This window comes from Rhinolophus hipposideros, assembly GCF_964194185.1.
Source record: "Rhinolophus hipposideros genome assembly, chromosome: 11".
Classification (NCBI taxonomy): Eukaryota; Metazoa; Chordata; class Mammalia; order Chiroptera; family Rhinolophidae; genus Rhinolophus; species Rhinolophus hipposideros.
The window spans coordinates 30786601-30803558 of record NC_138057.1 but is presented as its reverse complement, the minus strand read 5'-3'; the positions used below and the strand labels follow the sequence as shown (position 1 = coordinate 30803558).

The 16958-nt window shown below is 36.8% G+C and overlaps 1 protein-coding gene across 5 annotated transcripts in view; it reads right to left on the bottom strand.

Annotated features, from left to right (window-relative positions):
- Window positions 1–6831: 6831 nt before the first annotated feature.
- The window catches only part of BRD10 (bromodomain containing 10), an 83957-nt gene continuing 73830 nt past the window's right edge, over window positions 6832–16958 (bottom strand). For 4 of the 5 annotated variants that reach the window (XM_081066760.1, XM_081066762.1, XM_081066763.1 and 1 more), the window contains 2 exons: window positions 12857–13044; window positions 6832–11152 (listed from right to left, as the gene is read on the bottom strand). In XM_081066760.1, coding sequence (XP_080922886.1) covers window positions 7512–11152; window positions 12857–13044 — 3829 coding nt within the window. In that variant the 3' untranslated portion in view covers window positions 6832–7511. The remainder of the gene's footprint in view (window positions 11153–12856; window positions 13045–16958) is intronic. The other variant, XM_081066761.1, reaches the window with a different exon arrangement.

Genomic DNA, 16958 nt, shown 5'->3' with positions numbered 1-16958 from the left:
AACAAAGTAAACTCCATCAGGCATTTGGCCAGCTCCTCTCATCGCAAGGCCTAGTCTGAGCTTTAATCCTCCACATTATAGAATAACCTGTGGCTTGACCCCTGGACTCGTCGAAGGTCCCCAGACCACCATCTGCTGAGTTCTCTCCTTTCCCTCTGGACACAGGAGTCCTTTATTGCTGCCTGTCCCACCATAAGGCCCTGACATGCTCGTGGGCAGAGAATGGGTAATGGCATGGCACTGCTTTAATCTCCTAGGTTTCCTGCAGGATCAGGTAGGACTAGTGTGGTCAGAACTCATGGCTGGTCTCCTCCGGCTGCAATCATTGTTTTCTATTTGCCCAAATGCACTGGACAAATAATATCACTTTCTATTGTGCAGTGAGCAAAGTTAGTGAGCTCTGTTGTATAAAACCTGGTCTTCCTTCCTCTTCCTGCTCCCCAACAGCCCTCAGATATTGTCTGATGCTTGATTCAAGGCCCATGTCTCTGTAAGTTTCCCTAGGAGATTCTCATATGGATGCTCTGATTGTTTTTAAAGTAAAAAGCAGGCATACTTTAAAGAGGGAAAAGAGCCAAAAGATTCTCTGCCGGGTTAAAGTTCAGTGAGGCGATGAGACTAATTATACAAACCAATGAAGCCCTTGAGTCACCTCCACGGGAGACTAATCCCCTGAAGTTTGCCAAACACTGGGTTTGGCAGCACTTAGAAATATCTGGAGCGGTCCACTCATCACTTGAGAATATTGCAGAACTTTTCCAAAAAGAAAAGAAATAAGTGGGCCCCCTAACCTTACATTTCATGTCTTGACCTTAAGGACTGGCACAGTCACTCTAAAATGCAGCAAAATCCCTCAATCTCAAGTGACTGATGACAAAACACCTTAAAAGCATCTCAGAAGAATGCAGAACAACTTCAGAGGGAAATCCTGGATAGTTTGTATGTAAACACTCATTTTTAAGAAAGCCTAAAACTCCTATTCCCAGAAGCCGTGAGATCGAAGTGTGGGAAATGAAGGAACAAAAACAAAAATAAAAAACAAACAAAAATAATGCTTGACCACTTGAAAACACGAATGAAAGGCTCTAAATGAAAAGGAGAAACCATTAAAAAATCTTTGAAACTGCACTAAAGGTAAGTCTGCCTGCTTTCTTTAGAAATGATTACATGAATGATGGCAACTTGAAACTGGACAAAGAAAAAATAAAATTGAGGACCCCCCCCTCTACTATCAATCAGAAGTCAGTCAATTTGAAGAAATACATTGATCCTGTTGTTTCATTAAAGACGCTTGAAGGAGAAAAACAAGGACTATTTAAAAAGTTAAATGAAGAAGCTTAAATGAACAAATCACAGTTCATTTGGTCTCCAAATAGAACAAATATATGAAAACAGTTTGAAAGCGATTCAAAAGTTCAACTAAAACTTCAGCTGCCTGAACTACGTCAAGAACACGTAATGCAAGAGCGGCCGGATGGCGCAGTTGTTAGAGCGCGAGCTCTGAGCAATGGGGATTGCTGGTTCGATTCCCACATGGGCCAGTGAGCTGCGCCCTCCACAACTAGATTGAAGGCAATGAGCTGCTGCTGAGCTTCTGGAGGGGCGGCCGGACGGGTCAGCTGGTTAGAGCTTGAACTCTCAACAAGGTTGCTGGTTCAATTCCCACAGGGGATGGTGGGCTGCAGCCCCTGAAACTAAAGATTGAAAACGGCAACTAGACTTGGAACTGAGCTGCGCCCTCCACAACTAGATTGAAGGATAACGACGTGGAGCTGATGGGTCCCGGAGAAACACACTGTTCCCCAATATTCCCCCATTAAAAAAAAAAACAAAAAACATGTAATGCAAATTTGCAGAAAATCTATCGTAGAATTTACTACTTAGAAATCTACAAGAAACTTCCAAGTGTATGAAAACATTAGCCATATACATCAGAAGTACAACTCCTACAGGAAGATAGCCTTAAGTGGAAGGAAACACTTCCTTTCTGATAAGGTGGATTGTCTCCCGTGAGAAAAAAGCTCAAGAGAGATGGTTGGCAGCCTGGCTGAGAGAAAGCTCCGAGCCAAGAAAAGAATCACAACAGACAAAAATTGGCTGAAGTTGTTTAAATTCCAGCTTTTCCCAAGTGGACCCCATTGTTCCACATGCAGCCCTGAATCATCAGGACCCCAAGGAAGGAGGGGAATTAAACTGTGAGGGCTCAGCCATCTGGGTCACCTGCAGGTTTGATTCAGGTTTACAGCAGCCAACTCCTAAATACCCACAGCAGGATGTGTTTTCTCTTTAAAAATAATTTAGATCAATCTTTCCCATTTACTGTTTTTACTTATTTGATGCTACATTTGCTCATATTGAAGTTTGATAAGATCATTATTCCTAAAACAATGTTTTGAGGATCTAGATGGTTTTAATAAAATTATTATGGAAATTAGACCATTTCATTAGACTTTCTAGAATTAGATCCATGTTATATTTAGATAGAACTAAATGGTCCACAATTACTTAAGCCATAAATGAATTTTTGTATCAAGGAGAGACATTTAAATCAATAAAGACCATTTGTATATGTTATAAACTATTAGAAGAAATCTTCAAAAACTTAATATTTACAATCAATTTTGGTTTAAAAAAATGTAAAACAAGAACTCTATTAAAACCCAAACTGAATAAAACGCCACCCCAACTAAACCTATTACTATTTTTGAGCACTAAATTCATAGATTTAGGGGAGATTAACACTCTGTTCATGACATTCTTTGCTGTATAAACGTTTCTAAATTTTATGCAGTCAAAATAAAAGCTTTCTCTTAGGAAAAAAAAAATCCCTTTCTCTATCCTTCTCAATCTGAATACAGGTCTACCTTATGGATATTGCAGATCAGTTGCAGACCACTGTAATACAGAGTGCTAATCTTTTTGCTGGTGTAAGGTCTTGCCTCCAATTTGTGAAAAAATGAAACATCTGTGAAGCATGACAAAACAAGGTTAAGCTTGCAGGGTTTTCTTTCTTCTCTACTTCTCCCATTACTGTCAGAAAACAGGTCTTCACACCACCTAGTAACTTCCAAATTGGCCTCCCAATAGCAGCTACTATTTATTATGTGGCAGGCATTGGGCCAAGTGTTTTACATAAATTATCTCATCTAATCCTCATAGCAATCCTGCAATGTCATTATCTTCATTTTACATGTGAAGGTTATTACTGAAGCTTCAAAAGCTTCAGTAGCTCCCCAATTACTTTCAGAATATTTTTCAGTCCTCTATCACCAAACCCAGACTATTTTTTAAATCATTGGTGCGCTTAACCCATAATATCCTATTCAAACTCAATTGCTTTACTCCCTATGTGCTTGTTGTGTTGTTTTTTCAATTGATATAACTGACATATACTGTTGTATGTTTTAGGTGTACATGACAACATACGTATATACTGTGAAATGATTACCACACAGTTAACATCCATCGCCACACAGTTAATTATTTTTGTGATGAGAACTTTTAAGATTTACTGTTAGGAACTTTCAAATACACAAGTGTTGTTAACGTCCTTGTGCTTTTCTAAGACGAAGTCTTTCTAGGCCCAGTTTTAAACATACTTTCAGTTCTAGCACAAATGCCACCTCTTATCTGAAACCTTCTTTGGCATTTCCCTGCAAAACTCTTGAAAGTTCTTCATTCCTCAGACATTTAAACTTGTTATGTTCTCGTTTGTGTGTGTGTGTGTGTGTGTGTGTGTGTGTGTGTGTGTGTGTGTGTGTGTTGAGAATAGGGATGGGACTTCACTCGTCAGTGTTGTTCCTATACTACGTTCTGCATTATATGGTTCTCAATGAATGTGTAGAATGAATTTATACCTCTTTGATTTTGATTTCATATTGATAATTATGCTTTGAATTTACTTGGTAATTATTTTAAGAATATTGAAGATTACATACATGAAAATACACACTTTTGATTCTCTAGCACTTCTTTACATATTCAACTACAGAAGTTTCTCACATTCAGATTTTGTCTCCAAGTAAACTAAGAACCTGAACTATGCCGTGTCCTGCACCTTTGTTTATTGAGAAAGCATCAAGCACCACCCTGTGCATAATAAATGCTTGTTGAATAAATTAGTAAAATTATTTGGGGCAGATGACAGCATTATAGTGACAATGAGACTTCAGGCTCATGTGATGGTAAAACTTCTGGATTGACTTACGGTAAGCCATTGTGTATCATCTCTATGTTATAGTACAGTGTAATTTTGTATAATCTCCACATCAAATTTCTCAGATCATTTTCAGAATTTGCTACCTTTTCTAGCTTTTAATATTAAAGATTTCTAAATTCACTCTCCAGGTCAATGGTATACTGGATCAAGTAAACATTTTCATTTATCTTAGTGTACATATTATAGACATCACTGCTTTAATCATAAAACCATTGATGTCAATTAATTGTTAAACATACCAATAAAATTGGAGGCTTCGAATGGAAGCAGGGATCTAAACTTAGTAATATACATTTTTAAAAATTATTTTTTTAACTAATCACAAAAATTGAATTTTTTGTGTGTGCAGGAAAATCCATAGGAAAGAAAAGAGCTAACACATCAGAAGGAGATATATTATTTCAGCATGTTTTAACTTAGCATTTAAATGATACTGTACACAAATATCCAAATGGCCTAACTCTACACTAAGTGTGGAAATATACCCTTCTAGTATTGCGAAGCCTTTTAGGCACCATTGTGGTGACTTTTCTTTCTTTCTATGCATGCCTTTATGGATGACCTTTAAAGAATAGTTAATGATAACTGAATACAAAGAATTGAGGAATTTTACTTTGTACTCTTTGGCCAAGATCCCAGAAATCCACATGACCTACCACACTGGAGGCAAAGGGAAAATAATTTGGCTTTCTGATTACATAAATCCATTAATTTAGTCAAATTTCTAGTAAAAAATGGAGTATTTTCAAAAAGTAAACTAGATCTTAAATAATATAAGTAGTTACCTAGATTTCTCACTCACTCAACTATACTGGATGTCTACTGTGTGCCAGTCGCTGGGGTGACAATGATGAAGACGACTGACAAGGTCTCTTTGTAAGAAGTCACATTACATAAATGCATACAAAAATTTTTACTACAGTTGTGAAGGAGTGCTATGTTCTTTTCAACCTGTCCTCAATCTGTGAGTGACTGCAATATCATGCTGCTGGCTGGGGCACAGTAAGAAGAGGGAGTTAAGTAATATGCAATGAGAACCTGTAATGGAACATTAAGTCACAGAGAACAATGGGAAGAACTTGACGTGTCTCAAACTTTCTAGGAACTAAAACAAACAAACAAACAAAAAACAGCACAACCAGCAAGGAGAATAGGTTGAAATGAAGCTGGGGAGGTAAGCAGGAAGAGACTGAAGAACCTTTTAAGCCCTAAGGGAGGAGGGGAGCACTTCACACCAAAAGGTTCAACAGATCACACAGAGCTTTGAAGGTCGCATTCAAAGTTTGGGTTTAGGAGTTAGAAAATAAGTGGTTAATAATTAGTTTAGGTCCTTCACTGAGATTAAAGTTGGACCATAGGTAATTCAGTAAATTAGTTTCTGGAAGTGTCTTAGACAATTCTTTTCAGACAAAAGATTTAGGTTTAGGTTGCTTTAAAAGTTGAGCATATAAATAACAATCACTTATTGAGCACCACCTATGGACAATGTAATACACTTCAACATCACCTACTTCCTCCTGAAATCCAAGGTCTTTCTAAACTGACAGTGAAAGGGGGAGGGTGTGTGAAGAGTAGAACACAGACATTGATAAAAGTACTGTCTTAGAGCATAAATATAGGTTTTTGGGAGCCTTTAGCAGTGAGCGAATACCTTCATTGCCTTCTCCATTTTGATAATACATTTCAATGTAGTTTCAAAGGAAGTCTTTAAGCCTCTTCCTCCCTACCATTTAAACCCTAGACTATAACTCCATGTAATGAGGTTTAACATTATTATAAATGGAATGTGGATGAGTATAGTGCCCCAAATAAGATAATGGATATAAAGATCCAATTAATATAAAATCTAACTTTTATTTAAAATGAGGCATATTCTGCAATACCACAAAGTCAAACCCTGAGAATAAGTTGACCCATAAAAACTGCTTTATAATGTAATTTAAGTAACTGCTCTGTAATAAAAGAGTACTTATAAATAACTGAAGGTGTCCACATTCGTTACTCTGAACTAAAAAAAAATTAATCATGTTTTTAAAAATACCATATTGAAAAATCTGTCACTATGAACCAACACCTTAATATTAAAAAAAAAATTGGGGAAACTAGGTCAAGAGTACATGCGACCTTTCTGTACTATCATTGCAATTTCCTGTGAATCCAGAATTATTTTTAAACAGTTAAAAAAAAAACATCTGGGGTGTATAAACAGAGACTAAATAAATTGGCTTGAAAGATTACTTATTTTGGTTAATGTAGAATTTGGTGCTGGACTGAGAAAAAGAAGTAAAAACAATGAAATCTAGAGTAAAATTTTATAACAGAAGTAATGTAAAATCATAGAAAAAGAATTTAAAGCATTGTGTTCAAACACTGGCTCTACCACCCACTAGCTGGGTGACCGTGGAGTACATCACTTAACCTCTCAAGGGTACTGTGAAAATCCAATGAGATATAAACGTAAAGTTTGTAAACTGTAAAGCCTTGTACAAATGCTATTCTTAATTCAAATTTCACAGCCTTAATTCATTTTTGTGAAGGACTGTCTTCATTTTATATCATATTTTTTCAGTGGAACAGAAACGCACTTTAAAAATGGTATCCAAACAAACAAATACAGCAACTCAGTTTATTACATGCAGATTCTTCTGCATTGTTGCTAACAGTTCACTGGTCCAAAATTACTAAAATACTTAAAAAACTATACATTATGTAAACAAAACATAAATAAGACAGCATAGTTCTTTGTACATATAGTTTAGTACAGGTTGTTAGGGATTTAGGAATATGTACAATTTTACACCATGGACTGCATTTTCACAATGCATAAATATATATATATATATATTTTTACAGAAACAAAAATAAGGTATCACTAATGACACAGAATACAATATCAAAGATACGCGCCCCAATAGTCCAAATTCAAGAAGAAACATGTCAATGCAAGTGTGCAAAAGGCTAACTTACTCCAAACTAGTCAACCTTTACTTTGTTTATGTTATACAGACAGGTAAATCCTGCCTACTTGAAACAACCTCTGAAAACATATTCATACCAATGAGTGAAATGGAACATATTTTTCCCTCCCCAAGAAAATAAAGCCTTGTTGCAAGCTAATGAAAAGATACATTAAAACACATACACACACACACACACACACACACACACACACACACACACACACACACAAACTATGTATAGTATGTTTTCAACAGTATAATAAACAGTTAAAATTTTTATGGGAGTTAAAACAATGCCCCATTATTTAAAAACTGGCTCGTTTAGTCTAAATTCAAGATGCAGCTGTGTCAGGCTTCTCTAAGCCGGATGATTGAAAAGCAGGGAAGACAGAGGCAGGATTTCGACTGGCAGATACAACTATTTGAGAAAGAGATGAAGAGAGTGAAGAAACTTTAGATGCTGGAGTATTTATGGTATTCAAAATGGCTCCTTCTGGACTAACCAACAATTTTTTGACTGATGTGTCCAAATGAAACACTGAAGTGCTACTTGGCAGTGGAGAATTACTAGAGCAAATGGCAGAAACCAAAGACGTCTTAGCTAAAAGAGTAGCTGGAGGAGACTTAATTACTGAAGTCAATGACACCGTTGATACAGGTGGAGGAACAGAAACTTTAGCAGTTGTGTTTACGATTTGTGGTGTTGTATGTACTGTGGGTAGAGAACTTGCATTCCCAAGAGAGTTTACAATTTTTGTAGAGGTTCTTAGAGACTGTTTTACAGGTTGTCCACTTAAAGAATTATTTGATGCTAGTGTGATCTTCTGGGCAGGATTATCCACTGGTGTAGGTTGAACGCCGTGGCCACTGTTAAAAACTAAGGGAGGTCCATATTTTGGATTAGCAGATATAAGGAGAACATGGCTGCCAGCTCCAAGACCTTGTGGTGGAACAATAAACCGGGTTCCATTAATCATGATTTGAGTACCAGGTGCCAAGGGTGTACTGGTGTTGATGACTATTTTTTGCTGAATACAAGGGTCACTGAACTGACCGCCCCCGACACCAGTTACATTTGATGGTGTGGTTGCAGTGTGAATAGCAGAGCCACCTGGAGTGGAACTGTAACTGGAGGTTGGTTTTACTAAAGCAGGGGACATTTGCTGGTTTGGCAGAGAAGCAAAATTGGAAATATTAATTATTTTACCTGGGTTTGATGTAAAGGATGGCAATTCAGTTTGAGGTTTATTTGTGTTTACATTTGTTGGCACTGTAGCTGAAATCCCTGGTGACTGAAACTGGACAGAGGTCCGAGATTGTCTTTTAGAAAGAGATACAGAATGTGTGGCTCCTGGTACTGTTGCCACTTGTGGAACTGTGTTGATTATTTTAGGGGATATAGTCACAGGTGTAGGCAAGGCAACAGTAACAGGGATTTGCAAAGCTGATGTTAAACATTTAGGAGACACTGTTGGTTGTGTAGTTGAAATCAGAACAGATGATGCAAGATGTCCTGTTTTCACAGTTGATATAGCCACAGTGTTTCCGAGATTTGACGTGCAAAGTCTATTTGACAAAATAGGCATAATTCTTGAAGAGGTATCATTTCCACTGACTAAAACAGGAGGTCGTGTCCCAACTGAAGCAGAGGTTGAGGTCAATGAAAGAGAACCCAAAGATACATTTGCTCCTGTTACTGAAAACATGTTTACTGCTCTTGCTGCAGAAACCACTGATTCATTAACAGGAGTAATATTTTGACTCACAAAATTTGAGCTTACTGGAATTGAATTACCACTTGTTGACAATGGCAAAACATAGCCCTTGGTACTTTTTTCTTCTCCTTTGGGGGTTACCTTTTGCAGTATGTTAATTGATGGTACAGCTGGCACACTGCCTGAAGTATTTACAATTGCTTGACCTATGTTTAATCCAATTTTCACATCTTTTATCTGAGACACAGTTGGTGATGAATTTATTTTTATTGGTGCTCCCACTGTCGATGGAATCAGTACGATCTGGGGTTGTTCTGGAGCCTTAACATATGTTTTATTCAAAGAGGGAGGAAGAGTCTGTTTTAATGGTTCTGCCACAATAGTTGGGGTTGAAGTGCCACTGGGAATTGGAGCATTAATAAAAACTAATTTCTGGGCAGAAACACCTGTAGGTGTTGGTGCAGGTGTCACATTAATTGCAGTTCCACTGCCAGAAGAAAGAACAGATGGAGCAGACACAAGCATAAGTTTCTGAACTGTAGTCCCACTGATCACATCTCCATTTGTTGCTGCTGTTGCTTCTGATCTTGTAACAGGCTGACTTTTTGTGATATAATCTACTTGTTGCTGTTTAGTTGGAGTATGAATAACATTTGCATTGGTTTGTCCAAAATTTCCTGTTGATAGGCTAAGTACGCCTACTGAACTACTTGCTGTTGATGGGAGCAGAGTGCTAGAAGAAACAGAGGACTTTAAGGGAGAAGAGGGCATGTGTGAAGTTTTATCTATAATGGGGGCCAAATTACCACTGTACGAAGGTTGGCCTAATGTGAGTTTGAGATTTTTCCCCAAGGACGGATTAAAGCCAGCTGGAATGGAAACAGAAGTTGGTGTTTGGCCAAAAGGTGGGAGACTAGATGTAGCAGTCGTTCCAGACACTGGTGAAAAAGCAGAGGATGATGAAGTTGTTGATTTTGGCACCAGAAATGCCTGAAGCTGAGGAGCAAAAGTGAAAACTGAACTTGGAGATAAACTGTTGGGTGAATTTTGATCTGGATTGGTCTGTACTTTTACAACTCCAGTGTTCCCACCTCGTGTCCTAACCAGAATTGACTGTGAATCTCTTATACACACAGTTTTCAGTTCTTGCTTTACTTCAGAAGAATCAGCAGTTTGTTGTGCAAAACAGTTGAGGGAGCTACCAGGATTTGTAGATCCACTTAGTGTTGCTGCTGATAACAGAGGCTGAACTGTTGAGGAAATGGTGGGTGAAGCGATGGGCTGGGGGAATGTGGCTGCTAAAACTGCGTTCTTGACTTTTCCTGCCTCACTCTGGTTATTTTTAACTGGCGGTAATAAATTACTTACCGAGCTTACAGGTGGTAAAGGCTGTGGTCTAGCATTACTCAAATTTGACAAAGGTGTAATCGTCTTGTTGAAAACTGCATTAGGTAGATGGGTAGAAACAGCCCCTGCTGAGTTGGCGAGGACTGAGGCTAAGGAAGAGTTTGTATTTGCTGTCTGTGGGAAGGATAAACAACGTTGTTCTGTACCTTTTTGTTGAAGTGGTGGTATTTCTTTTGCAACTGCTCTCCCTTCCTTGTGCTGAATCACAAAATTCTTAGGCAGAATGAGAACCTGCTGCATGATTTTTTCTCCTGTTTTAGGATCTAGCACAGGTTGCGTCTGAATCTTTACAGAGCTGTTATGAAGATCTATGGGCAACCACTGGCCACAGGGCATTTTGTATACCATCTGTAAAGGACCTTTTGTGTTGGTGTGGCAGGTCAATGTTGGCTTTATGGGGCTTGCTTCTGAAGGAGATATAACCGGCTTTTCTATAGCAGAAGCACTTCTACCTGTGGAAAGGGGCAGTTGATTTGTTAAGGTCACTTTGTTCCCAATATTCTTTGCAAGCAAGGCCTGAATAGGTTTGGTCCCTTTTTGGAGAGTAGACACTGGTGTTGAATCCACTGAGGCTAATGAATCTAGCAACAGTGGCTCTGTATGCTTTGATGCATTCAAACAGTCAATCTGTATATCACCTTCCGCATTCTCAACTGTTGTCTCATTTGTGCTTAACTTTGCTTTCTTCCTTGGAGAAAGCTCTTTTGTGCTATCATCCAGATAACTGGTTTGTTTTGACTGTCGTTTAAGTGTTTTAGGCAGTGTCTTCAGTACATCTTTAGAAGGCAATTCCTTTTTCAACAACTTGCTTCTGGCCATAGGAAAATCTATTTCTGACAATTTCATATCATCTGAAAATTATAAAACAAGCATTTTGTTAATATAAAACAGCAAGTGAATAACAATAAGACCAATTATAAAAAAGAAAGTCAATCTTTGAACTGGTAATTTATGAAGAACTCTATAGGATGATTCAAAAGCCCCAGCACCACTGGTGGAAATTAAGGTAAGGTGATATTTGACATGGTAATCTTGATATCATAAGCATTTCCAAGAACAACCTATTATTAATAAGAAAATTACCTTTGGTCAACTTCTGCTAATTTTAAGGCTACAAATGCAAAAGGAAATTTTACCTCCTTAAAGAGATCAAACCAGCAAGTAGGGTTCAGAAATTTAGATTTGGAAAGGAATCTACCCTAATTCTCTTCTATATAGGGAAACCTTGATATTAAAGAGAGATGGTTCTCCACTATTTTATTTATTTTTTAAAAACTTTTATTTATTTATCTTAAGTGTTTTTCCAGGGCCCATCAGCTCCAAGTCAAGTAGTTGTTTCAATCTAGTTGTGGAGGGCGCAGCTCACACTGGCGCATGCGGGAATCGAACCAGAAACTCTGGTGTTACGAGCATCGTGCTCTAACCAACTGAGCTAACCAGCCACGCCAATGGTTTTCCATTCTAATCTATTTTTAGAGACTCTAAAGGATGAACAATATCTAGCTTTTTTTGGTGTTTAATTATCCCAACAGTAAAATAAAATTATGTTCATATTTGGTAGAAGAGGGTTGATGAGAAGTAACTCTTTTCAATTTACCAAAGACGTGAAAAACAACAGATTAATTCATTTGTAACCATCCATAAAATTTCATACTAACCTCTTATATAACTAAAGAAAGTTATTTAACTAGATTTACATAATCATATTTGATGAGTTGAAATTAATTTCAGATAATCTAAGCCAGCCTCTTTAGAACTGTGTGTCTAACAATGTCTAATCTCAGGTCTCATTAGGCCATCAACCTTGGTCATTCCTTATAAAAAAATCTTCACAGTATTAGGGACTCACCAAGTTCCATTTAAAGCAAACATCAGAAACAGTGCTTCAAAAACAGTGATAATAAAAAGAAGAGGATGAGCCGGCCCAGTGGCTCAGGAGGTTGGAGCTCCGTGCTCCCAACTCCGAAGGCTGCCGGTTCAATTCCCACATGGGGCAGTGGGCTCTCAACCACAAGGTTGCCAGTTCGATTCCTCGAGTCCTGCAAGGGATGGTGGGCTGTGCCCCCTGTAACTAGCAACGGCAACTGGACCTGGAGCTGAGCTGTGCCCTCCACAACTAAGACTGAAAGGACAACTTGAAGCTGAATGGCAGTGCCCCTCTACAACTAAGATTGAAAGGACAATAATTTGACTTGGAAAAAAGTCCTGGAAGTACACACCGTTCCCCAATAAAGTCCTGTTCCCCTTCCCCAATAAAATCTTTAAAAAAAAAGAATAGGATGAATCTATTTCAAAGGAAGTGAAGACCAAGGATGTGTGGTCTTTAATGAGCAATGATACACCTCCAGTTTGGGGTCAGGCACTGGCTCCAGAAACTCCTGGAAATATAATAATGACTTCAAAGAATCTTTTATAAGGAAATAGTATACCCTCAAAACATCAGATTTCCCCAATCAATATACGTCATTAACCAGATTATCCTTTATCTCCACAAACGATATAAAAACTTCTCTTTGTGCTTTTAGTGTTGATTTAAAGAAAGTTTTAATGCCTACCTGACTCAAAGTGATCTTTCTCCAGGATATCTAGAGGTTCTGTTGAGTCTATAGACTTACTGATTTCTATTTTAGGAGATTCTTTATCAGGATCTCCTTCACCTTCTTCAGTAGTCCATAGTTCTCTAGTAAATTTTTCATGATCAGGCTGTCTTCTGAAATCATCATAGTCTTTCTTTAGGCGGCTCCTGAAATACATGTTTGCCCAATACAACAAACAACACGTGTATTAAACTTTTGAAAGCTAAACTAACTTTTAACATTTTAAACTATATATTAAAATATTTTTAATTAAGTCACTAAAAACTGTGTTTTAATCTCAAGTGTGTCTAAGATGCTTACTTAGTTCAGTCTTGCCAATTATTATTGTTCAAGAAGACAAAACCCAGGGTTTAAGGCATAAGACACTGAAAAGATTATATCTGCAATTTCAGAATATATCTGTAATTTCAGAATTATTATTGTTCAAGAAGACAAAAGCCAGGGTTTAAGGCGTAAGACACTGAAAAGATTATATCTGCAATTTCAGAATAAAGTGTTTGCACATACCACCTATTTGTCTTCCTAAAGGCTGCTGTTAGACCTAGTAAATGAGAGAAAGGTAATTTTTTTCTAGGTACATTGGTAAAAATAAATTTTAGACAGTCTTAAAATTATTATAGTTTAAAAAGGTAATTTAAAATAGTTAATCAAGAAATTCTAAGAAATAGTATCTATTATTTTTTACTATTATACAGAGAATAACAAACAAAAAAAACTCCATCATTTAATCCTGAGAGTAATTATACCTAAACCTTTGGGTCTCTCTAGAAATACTTCTTTATTAAGCATAGGGAAACAAAGTTGAAAGGTGGTGTTCGAGATCCTTTTCACAAAACAAACATAATGGAAAATTTCTAAATGATTATATAATGTTGTAGAGATCCTTTATTATTCCTTTTGCTTTCAACTGAATTTCTCTATTCTACCCCTAACTTTTACCTTTAGCTTACCATTTTGTTGTTCTTTTAAAACAAAATCTGAATGTACATTCTCCAATTTATATTTGCTACAAATTCTTTCTTGTGCATAATGATGTTTAAGTCTCACTTCCGTCACTTAACAGTTCTAAGACTTTGGCCAAGTACCTTATGCTTCGTATCAGTTTACTTATTTGTACAATGGGGATAATAACAGAGCCTACCTCATAGTATGTGTGGCACATAAATATTCAATAAATGTTAGTTAATAATTACTGTCAATTTATTTGTTTTAAATTATTACTTCAGGGTTTTATGGAGATGAGGGCTATAAGATACTAGAATGGGTTACACCAAAGGATAACTGTAAAATGAATTTCCTTTTAGAAATATCTACATGGGAGTAGTATAATTTCCTCCCTTCTCAGTCGTTTCAGCTAGTGACTTTGCTTATTTCAGGGAAAATAGAAATGATCAGACAAGAACTTTCACACGTCTCTGCAACTTAAGACATTCATTTGTCCTTATATTTTCTGTCTTCCTATTTAAGCTTACTCTTCCACTTAGGCATCCTCTCTCACCTCTTCAAGAATATGACTCTACCAGTGTCCCTTCCTTTGCTTGAGTCCATTTTTGTCTCTCTATTAGATAATTTACACTAGCATACAAACATATTATTTCTCCCATTAAAACAACAACAAAAAGCACCACCTCTTGACTCCAACCTGCCCTTCTAAGCACTGCCCTATTTCTCTACTCTACTTCATAGCAAAACTCAAATTCCTCTCCCCTAATTCTCTTGACCAGACTCTTTTATCAACTTCTCTACCCACACAGGTAGCTCATCAAGGTCATCAATGACCTCCATGTTGCCAAATGCAATAATGAATTCTTCGTCCTCATATTCCTCATCTACCATGATCAGACCTCTTTCTTTACCTGGTTTCCAAGATGCCACTCTTTCTATTGGTCTTCTACCTATCATACTGAACATGCTGCTTTTCAGTCTCTTCTGCTAAGTACTATTCACCTCTACCACCTCTAAATGTTGGAATGCTTCAGGGTTTTCAGTCTATCTATGCTCTATCTATGCTCACATAATCAGGTGATTTTTTTCCAGTGTCATATCTTAAACATAATCTATATCCGGACAATTCCCACTTCCTACTCAATAACTCTAATTAGATGTCTAAAAAGTATATCAAGCTTAACATGTTGAAATCTAAACTCTTGAACTCCCTTTTTCCTCCCAAACCTGTTACTCCAGTTTCCCCTATCTCAGCTAATGGCAATTTCATCATTCCAGTTGTTTAGGCTAAAAATACTGGGCATCATCTTTTCACTCCTCCTTTTTTTTCCCTTTCTGATACTCTATATCCAATCCTTAAGCAAATTCTATCAACCCTACCCTCAAGATATACCCAAAACCCACAACTCCTCGCCATCTGCCCTGCTACCATCCTGGTGCAAGCCACTACCATCTTTTCTTTGGCTTGGATTATTACATAGTATAACTGATTTCCCTGCTTTCACCTTTGCCCCACTACACTAACCTTAATATAGTAGGCAGAGTGAGTGCTTGAAAACGTAAGTCAGATCATGTCCTTCCTCTGCTTAAAACACTCCAATGGCTTCTCATCTCAGTCAGAGAAAAACCAAAGTCCGTAAAAGACCTGCATGATCTGGTGACCTTTCCTTGTACTTCTCTGACTCTTCATTTTTACCACTTTCCTCCTCAATTACTCACTCTGGTTACACTTGCCCCTTTGCATTTCCTCTAAATGACAAGCATGTTTCCAATCTTAGGGCTTTTGCATCTTATTTTCCCTCAGATAACCATATGGCTCTCTCCCTCATTTCCTTTAGATCTCTGTTCAAAATCAACTCATCAGGGAATATACCTGACACCCTGGTAAAAGAGCAATCATCATCCCATCCAAACCAGACATTTTCTACTCCCCTTACCGGTTTTATTTCTCTTCATAGCAGTTATTACCATGTGACATTTGAGTTTGTCTTTGTTGTACATTAGAATATAAGCCACAGAAGAAATCAGTAACAAAAGGAAAACTGGAAAATTCATAAATTTGTGGAAATTAAACAACATACTATTAAATAACCAATGGACTGAAAAAAAAAATCACAAGGGAAACTGAAAAATACTTATAAATGAATCAAAATGAAAGGACAACATACCAAAATGATGGGACACAGTGAAAGCAGTGCTAAAGAGAAATTTTATTAACTATAAATGCTTACATTAAAAAACAAGAAAGATCTCAAATCACCTACCTAACTTTATAACTTAAGAAACTAGAAAAAGAACAAACTAAACCCAAAACTAGCAGAAGGAAAGAAATAACAAAGATTAGATAAATGAAATAGAGAATAAAAAAATAAAACCAATTAAACCAAAAGTTTGTTCTTTGTAAGGATCAATAAAATTGACAAACCTTTAGCTAGAAGGACTTAAAAAAAAAAAAGAAGACTCAAATGATTAAAATCAGAAATGAAAGTGGGGCCATTAGTACCAATTCTGAAAAGGATTATTAAATGAACTATGAACAATTATATGCCAACAAATTGGATAACCTAAATGAAATGAACAAATTCCTAGAAACATTAAACCTTAAACATTAAACATTAGAACACATAATATTCACATAAGAAATAGTGAATATGAATAGATCTATAACTATTAAGGAAATAATATCAATAAACAATAAAATCTCTCCACAAACTAAAGCCCTGGACCTGATGGTTACATTGGTGAATTTTATCAGACATTAAAACTGAAAAGGAGGAAACATTTCATAAATCATTCTTTGAGGCCAGTATTACCCTGATGCCAAAGCCCAACAAAGACACTACAAGAAAACTACTGACTAATATCTCTTATAAACATTAATTCAAACAACCTCAATAAAATACAAGCAAATGAAGTTCAGCAGCACATTAAAAAAATTATACATCATGACCAAATGGGATTTATTTCTGGAATGCAAAGATGGTTCAATATATGAAAACTGATTAATGTCATACACCATATAACAGAATGAAGGAAAGAAACCACATAATCATCTCAAGTGTTACAGAAAAAGCATTTGACAAAATTCAATATCCTTTCATGATAAAAACAATCA